At 51.0% G+C, this 8,943-nt stretch overlaps 1 protein-coding gene across 1 annotated transcript in view; it reads right to left on the minus strand.

Annotated features, from left to right (window-relative positions):
- The window catches only part of Hk1 (hexokinase 1), a 71,924-nt gene that overhangs the window by 44,777 nt on the left and 18,204 nt on the right, over positions 1–8,943 (minus strand). Inside the window, exon 2 of the mRNA XM_029482970.1 lies at positions 1,800–1,962. Coding sequence (XP_029338830.1) covers positions 1,800–1,962 — 163 coding nt within the window. The remainder of the gene's footprint in view (positions 1–1,799; positions 1,963–8,943) is intronic.

The following is an 8,943-nucleotide window of genomic DNA, read 5'->3' on the forward strand; positions in this document are numbered from 1 at the left end:
ACTGCCCAGGAGCTTTGGTATTGGGGGGGGGAGGGGGACAGGGGGGATCTGTCTCCAGGAACTAGAGAACAGGGTATTCCCTGAATGTGTGGGCCTGGTCTGGAAACTTAACTGGGGGGGAAAAGTGTCCAGGTTACTACTGTCCCACTCTGAGACCCTAAACCCTGGAAATGGATGGTGGGAAAGGAGGGGGAGGGGCCACGGCGGGGGAGGGGTACTAAGGGTACTAGGAGGGCACTGGTGGGAGACACAAGTTCAGAAAGAACTTCCTCCTCTCACTCCCAGCTCCTCCTTCCTGGTTACACAGGCTCACAATCACCTTCCAAGTTCCCAAGCCCAGCTCACTCGCCACTCCCACTCCCTCCCGACTCAGAGGACCAAAGTCACCGGCTGACCTCAGCTCAGACACGGGACAGATTCTTTTCCTGCTTGTGGGTCAATCCAGGGCTGAGAAAAACTGAGAGTGAACACAAGGGGCTCCCATCCCCAGCCACAGGCACCGGAACACACTCAGGAAACAGCAGCCAGGGTCACTCGGCCAGCCAGAACCGCTTCAAAAGCTGAACCAACCCCTGAACAGACAAAAAGGTCCTGAGTGGATCCAGTTCAATTCTTGAACAAAGACATCATCAGAGACAGAGACACCAGTGTGGGGACGGTGAATCCCAACGCCACCAAGTGGTAACCGGTCCTAAGACTCATTGCGGACATTCTCAAGGCCAGGTATAGCCAGGACTATTCTGGCTCCAGCCAGATTGCACACACAGCAAGCCCAGCATTTGCCCTTTGCTGGGATCGGTACACGAACTACTTCTTAAAATCTGCTAGACAAGACTGAAAATCGAGGCCTCCAAAGCTGGGGAAAGAAATCTCGGAAGTGTGTAGGCCACGCCCATAGGTGTAAACTCAAAAAAGAAACTTGACTTCCTGGAATGTAGCTCCCCTCATGGCTTAGAGTGGGTGAACCCCCATTCTAGTGATGGTGTGGCTTCAGCATCCACCTTTGCAAACTAGTAGTCAACTACAAATTGGCGGGGCAAAATGGCTGCCAGCGAGCAAATGAAGCCAGGACCTCGCAGCTGCTACTGGGCAGCAAAGAGCAGATGCTAATTCCCCAAAAAGCAACTTTGCCAGTCCTTGAGGAGTCCTTCGACTCCGTGAAGCAGGCAGGAGCCACAAGAATGCAGATTAAGAGGGGAATTCTTGGGGCTACCTTAACTTATTTTGTAGGGAATTTGTCCAAATGAGGACTTGAAATGTCCCACCTCTGAGCCCAAGACCCACCTGGCCACAGGAAAGGTGACCTGATGCCTGGGATTCTCCCAGAACAAACCCTTGCTTTACAGAAGAGATGATGACCCCCATGGCACCTGAAAAGTCCTAAATGCTGGACGTTACCAGTGTCACATAATCCTGTGGGTTAGGTAAGTCAGCATTGTCGAGTGTGGTGTCATCGGCACCTGGCGCATGGTAAATGTTCGGCAGGCATACGACACATGGGTTGATGTATGGATGGTGGGAGGGATAACTGGCTCAATGGGGTAACGAGGGAATGGTGGGTGGGTGGGTGAGTGAGTGAGTGGATAAATGGGTGGATGGATGGATGGGTGTTGGGTAGGTAAGTGGGTGGGTAAATGGGTGGGTGGGTGAGTGGATAGAAGGACAGAGGGTGAAGTTGGATCAATGGATAGAATTGTGAATGGGTAACATGAACACATGAGCTCATCTGTTGGAAAGACAGGTTTCACAGAGCATTCAGCTCACAGAGCTGGAGCCTCCCAGACCTCTCAGAGACTCACCTGAGCCATCCGGAATGGACCGGACAAAGGTCGGCAGCATCTTGACGGAGGCTGTTGGGTTATAGTCCCGGGAGAGGCCATTCTTCATCTCCTTCTTGAAGCGTGTCAGGATATCTATCAGAATTTCATCAGAGAGCCGCATGGCATACAGATACTTATCAATCTGGGGGAAGGACAGGAAGGGAGAAGAATTAGGCTGAGTTCAAGGGGAGTTCGGTTCAGCTCCAGCCTGGCTGGGCATGGCAGAGCAAGAAACTGGTGGCCTGGATGATCGACCCACTGATGCAGCCTGGAGGGAACATGGCACCAGAGAAGGCTGTTGACCCCCTCAACTGTGACACCGGGGGTGGGGTGGGGGTGGGGGTAGGGGTGGGGATGGGGAATCCACAAATGCTACTGTCCCCTCCCCCACCTACAAAACAAACAAGATAACCCCAAGGCGCGTTCCAACCCCGGAATACCACATGCTAAGTGTTGTTCAGCCCCCAAGGAGATGCATGATACAGGCAGGTTTCCTCCCGGCACCTTTAGCATCCCTCCCTCTGTGAGGTGGCTAGTTCATCAAGTTTGGTTGGCAAGGCCATACAAGTTAAGAACATGGGTTCTAGAGCCAGCCACATAGCTTCAAGTCCAAGCCCTGTTGTCTAAGAGGTGTGTGTGTGTGTGTGTGTGTGTGTGTGTGTGTGTGTATTTCTGTTTCTTCAGTTGAAATAAATAGGACTTAACCAGGCATGGTGGTGTACACCTAAAATGCCAGCACTCAGGAGGCTGGGGCAGGAGGATCACAAGTTCAAGACCAGCCTGGACTATATAACAAGACTCTCAAAAAGCCATATCAATAAATGAATGAAAGGATGAGGTAGTAATGCCAGTGGGTTTCTTTGGGCACATAACCTTCTTAAAAGGTTCATTTATATTTATCTTATATGTGTAAGTGTTTTGCCTGTGTGCACGTTAAGTGTGCTGTGTATGTACCTGGCACCCACAGAGGCCAAAAGAAGGTGCCACATCTCCTGGAACTGGCATTATAGATTGATGATGGTAAGCCACCATGTGGGTACCAGGAATTGAACCCAGGTCCTCTGCCAGAACAGCAAGTGCTCCTCAGGGCTGAGCCATCTCTCCAGTCCCAAATATAATCCTAAGAAAATAGAGTGACAAGTGGAAGAGCCAGAACCATTCAGATAGCCCAGGCAGCTGGCCCCACGGGGAGACATTCACCCCGGGGGCCCCACGACGCCCACACGTGTGGACTATGAGCCTACTTGACACACAGCTCCAAACACACAGGCTCCTAATCTCAACCCCCTGGGTCGTCGCTGATTTTTTTTTTTTTTCTGATTACTCTCTCAAAAAGTGTTTCGAGGGAGGAGGGGCGGGGGTTTGCTCAGTTGGTGAGATGCTTGCCCAGTATGCATGAGGCCCTGGGTCAAACCTGGGTCTGGCAGCAGAAGCCTGAAATCCCAGTGCTAGGAAGCTGGAGGCAGGAGGACGGGAAGCTCAGGTCATCTTTGGTTACATGGGCTTTATGAGAAAGACCCTGTCTCAAACAAAATATTTACTAGGGAGCTAGTGGCATAGCTCAGTGGAACAGTCCCTTCTCTGTGTTCAACATGAACTAGACACCTGTCCTTGTGGCTCTGTCTTGTGGTGCACACTGGCATTTTTGTTTGTTTGTTTGTTTGCCATTGCTCTCTTGGTTTCTCCGCTGCTTAGGAAGCCCAGCTAACCATGAGCTAGTAATACCAAAGACGCTTCCAGTACCATCTTCCGTCCATCCTTCCACTCTGCCCACTGCTGTGGGAGTCTCTCACAGGACCTAGTCGTGCCCTCCTACCTTTCCCGAGCTGCCTCCCCATCCCAGAGACACCCACTCTAAACAGCAAGTCTCCCCACTCTCTGCACTCACCCAAGTACCCCTGCATCTCTTGTTGCTGCTGCTTCAGGCTTCTCTGGTCCTGTGGTCACTTCCACCTGAAATGCCTTTCATCTCTTCCCGGCTATCCAACCCTTCCCAGTCCCTCAGGGTCCAGGTCAGGTGAAGTCTTTCTCCTGAAGTCACCCAAGTCCTCCAAGGGGGGAGAAAACCCTTCCCATGGTGCTGAGTCCCCAACACACCCATCACAACTTCCTGGAGTAGCTGTGCTCTGCCTCCGTCTCCGCAGTGGCCCCTTTGCACACAGAAGGTTCCCAGTGCTTGCAGCCAGATTTATGACCCAGTAACACCGACAAGATCTTGATGTTGATTGGTTGCAGAGAAGGATACCCTGTACTCACTCTTCAGAATGGCTGGAAATGTCCTGCCTTGAGGACAGAGTCCCCAGGCTGGGTCACTTCTGCATAGTTGCTGTGGTCTCCAGGCCCCGTGGTCTCTTGTTGCATAGATAACCATAGTGCTAAGAGTCTACTAGTCCTCTGTGGCCAGAGGGGATCACTGTCCCCAGTCCCATCACCAGCCAGCCAGTCTTTTCTTTCTCCTTCATGACAAGCCACATGAAGGACAATCAGACACCACACAGAGCAGGAGAGAAATTGCCAGAAGCACAGCCCTGGGTGGAGACACGCAATGTTCTTCCCCAAGGCTGGCGGCACTAGTGTAAGCATGGAGGCCTTAGTCTGGGGGCATCCACAAAGGTCACAATACAAACATGCTAGAGAAGTCCTGAGGAGTCGGGGAAGGGGGGGGGGTGCAGGGGTGACATCAGAAAGTGTGTCCAGCATAAGCAGGTGCGTGTGTGGCCGAAGCTGAACGGAAATCAGTTCAGTGCGGAGAGGGAGCCGACAGCTCAAGAAATGAAAAAGCCAAGAAAGATATCCAGCGGCTGCATCACACAGGGTCCCAAAAGTCACACCAATGAATACAGACCTGATCCCAATGCATGGTGAGCCCTGAGAGCACCAAAGAGGACCCAAGGAGATGGAGGAGCCTCTGGTGGGGCAAGAAGACAACTGCAGGCAGTAGGGACCTGGCCCTCCAGAAGTAAGTCACACGGCCATCCCAGCCTTCCGGCCACCCTTCTCACACAACGTCCTGACTGTCTGGTGATGCCCATCCCTTCTGACACAGGGTGGCTGCCCCCAGGGAAAGGAAGTGTGTTGAATGGAGCTTTGCAAGTCCCCTGGCACAGAGGAGCAGCTCGGATGTTGCTGGCTGCTGGAGCCGTCCTGTAATCCTACTGCGGGTTTCCATAGACCAAGCGCTTTCATGTCCAATGTGGCATTGACCCTTTCAAAAGACCTTGTCGGGGACACGCTCTTAATCCCTGTTTTACAACTGCAGGAGTGGGGCCTCAGGTAGCTAAATGAATCCTTCAAAGAACACAACCAGGGGAGCGCAGTCTTTCACCAGCAGGGCTAAGCTTAGTGCACCCTGCAACCAACCCTGACCCTTGAGGGCCTACCTCAGGAGAGCTGTTGAGGTCTTCCAGCTGGGTAGGGAGATGGTTCTAGAAAAGGCAGGACTCTCCGAAGCTCCCCAGGTATTCTGGGTCCTAACTGGAGGATTATCTCCGTGCTGATACTATATCATGAACCCCAGCATTTTAAATTGATCCTGGCCCACAGAGAGCAAAAAAAGATCACATGAAAAAGAAGGTTGGAGCCGGGCGTGGTGGCACACGCCTTTGATCCCAGCACTCGGGAGGCAGAGGCAGGTGGATTTCTGAGTTCGAGGCCAGCCTGGTCTACAGAGTGAGTTCCAGGACAGCCAGGGCTATACAGAGAAACTCTGTCTCAAAAAACAAAAAACAAAAAACAAAAAAAGAAAGAAAGAAAGAAAGAAAGAAAGAAAGAAAGAAAGAAAGAAAGAAAGAAAGAAAGAAAGAAAGAAAGAAAGAGCGAGCAGGTTGGGGACCCTTCCTTCCTGCTCAGGTCTAAGAGTCACCATGGGACCAAACCCCTCTCAGAAGAGACATGGAAACTAGAAACCGGTGTAACCAGAGTTCTTGCTGCCTTAACAAACCAGGCTCGGCCACTGGTTCCCGGTAGGCCAATCAAACAGACAAGAGCCAATGAAAAGCAGAGAAAGGAGATTTAACTTGAAATAGAGGGTAAAAGGTATGCAGAGCCAAGCAGTCGCTGTCCAGTGTGGTCATGCACACCATGGGCTCATCTTTGGTTCTGTTCCTGGATGCTGGTGGGTCCTGCAGGCTGTCAGCCCCAGATGGAATCCTTTTCCTTTACTAGTGTGAGACTCGAGGAAATTTCAGTTCCACAGGGTCCATCGTCTCAAAGGTCTAATAAGCCACGGGAGGGCAAAGCCTCCCTTTACCACATATTCAGCCCTGCCAAGACACTTACAGCCCACAAGCTTGTCTACCTCAGTCCATCCCTTCTCCAGACACCACACTTGCTTTAAGAGGGTCATCCTGGCTCACACCACAGGGATTCAATCCATTGTGACTCAGGAGGCACAGCAGCGGGTACACGAGGCCCTGGGCTATGTGAGTCAGAAGAGCACTCTAGATAGTACCTTCTCCTCCAACCACACACACACACACACACACGCACATACATACTCACATACACACTCACACACATACATACACATTCATACACGCACTCAAACACACATACATACACACTCACAATCATATACTCAGTCATAGACAATCATACACACCACATACACACTCACACATATACATACACACTCATACACACACTAATACATTCAAACACTCGCACAAACACACACACATGCATACTCACATACACACAATCATATACTCACAGACAATCACACACACACTACACATACACACTCACCACACACATACATATATACTCCATACAGTCACACACATACACACTACACACATACACACACATACACACTCATACACACACATATACACACTCACAATCATATACTCAATCACCAACAATCACACTCACCACAGCACACACTACACATACACCTTCTATTGTGATTCTGCTCCTGTCCCCTGCTGCCTTGGCTAGGCATTGGTGCCCATAGGTGCTGTCCTATCCACAACTCTGTCTTAAAATTGATCATGGGGAGGGCTCAGCACAGCACATCTTTGGGTGGTTTCTCTCACAACTCTCACTCTCTAGATTGTCACATGCTCACTCTGGTACATGGTACATCACGTGACACTACGGGCATCTTCTTGGGTGAACAGGGACATGGGTACCCTGTGCCAAGCCAGTTCTGTAGCCCTTGCCTGAGCCAGATCAGCCAAAAGGGCCCAGGCCACCATCCCATGTGGGACTAGCCACATCCATGAGTCAGCCCTCACTGTTCTTCGGTGTGGACCGACAGGACCTTGAAGCTCAGAACCCCATACAGATGGGCTCGGGCTGAGGCAGCAGATGCCATCAGCAGAGAGAATGTCACCTTGCCAAGTCCTCTGGCCACAATCCCTATGTCCAATGAAAGAACTGGTAGCCTGGCACTAGGCCCTATTTACCCACATGGCAGTGCCTGATCCCAGTCCTGCCCTCCTGATCCCAAAAGGACAAGCACAAAAAAACCAATTCAAGACTAGACATGCCCAAGTGAGCAGGCCGGTCGGACAGGATTGCCAGTGACCACAGACAACATGGGCACTTTCATTTTCTATGGAAAGGGCGTGGCCGCAGAAAATTTCGCCTCTGCTGTTCACTCTCCATGGGAATTGAGAAGGAGAGAGAGCTGGGCGTGGTGACACACGCCCATCATTGCTGGTACTTGGAAGGCTGAGGCAGGAGGATTTCAGGTATGAGGCCAGCCTTATGCATGGGGTAAGGGCACTTGCCATGAAAGCAGGAAGACCTGAGTTCAAATCCCCAGCACCCATGGAAGACTCATACACATTCTATACATCCCTCTAATCCCAGTGTTGGGAGGTAGTGGTCGGGAGCTGAGGCGGGTCTCCAATAAACTCACTGACTAGCCAGCCATATGTATACACGCAGGCACGTGTGTGCACACACACACACAAACGTACACATACAGCATACACCATTCAGAAGCACACACTATAAAAGTTCAAGGTCAGCCTGAGCTATACGAGACTCCAACTCAAATTTAAAAAAAAAGAATTAGGCAAAGCAACAGATGCCTGAAACTGCTCAGGACAGCTCCTAAACAGAGATTTCCAAGTACAGCACCTCATAGACACAACCTGGGCAGTGGGGAGCAAAGGGCTAAGAAGTGGGCACATGTATGGCCGGCAACTGACATAGAGACCAGAGGGGGCTGACTAAGGTCATGGGCACTGGCCCTTGCAGAGGAGCTCTGTCCTTTGCATCCAGGACTTTCACCTGAGCCAGAGCGGAAACAAGGCAAACGCCTCCAAGTGCCAGACGTAAAGCAGGGGTTTCCGCATATTGGCTGGTTTTCTCCCTGTCACTTCAATAGGCAAAGCCACCAGGAGAGGCCACTGTCTCCACGTTAGAGAAGAGGAAACAGAGCCGAAGAGGCTCCACAAAGTCCTGGGGCTTCTAAGTGGGAGCAGCACCTGAACTCTACATAGGATCCTTAGTTAGTGTTTGACTGCTGTGAACAGACACCATGATCAAGTCAACTCTTATAAGGACAACATTTGATTGGGGCTGGCTTACAGGTTCAGAGGTTCAGTCCATTATCATCAAGGTAGGAACATGGCAGCATCCAAGCAGGCATGGTGCAGGAGAAGCTGAGAGTTCTACATCATCATCTGAAGGCTGCTAGGAGAATACTGGATTCCAGGCAGCTAGGTCTTAAGCCCACACCCACAGTGACACACCTACTCCAACAAGGTCACACCTCCTAATAGTGCCATCTCCTGGGCCGAGCATATACAAACCATCACAATAGGGTAGCCCCTTCTTTTCTCATGTGTTCTAGAACAGCTGGGTTCGGGTTAAGCACCTGCCAAACCCCCCTCCCTCCTGCTCTTCTCGCTGCTCAGATGGAGCCAATACTTTCATTTAACAGATCAAGAGTTTAGTCACACCCAAGATACAAGATACAACCTGCAAAACGCATGAAGCTCAAGAAGAACGAAGACCAAAGTGTGGACACTTTGCCCCTTCTTAGAATTGGGAACAAAACACCCATGGAAAGAGTTACAGAGACAAAGTATGGAGCTGAGACGAAAGGATGGACCATCTAGAGGCTGCCATACCCGGGGATCCATCCCATAATCAGCCTCCAAAC

The sequence above is a fragment of the Mus caroli genome, chromosome 10 (assembly GCF_900094665.2).
Source record: "Mus caroli chromosome 10, CAROLI_EIJ_v1.1, whole genome shotgun sequence".
NCBI classification, from domain to species: Eukaryota; Metazoa; Chordata; class Mammalia; order Rodentia; family Muridae; genus Mus; species Mus caroli.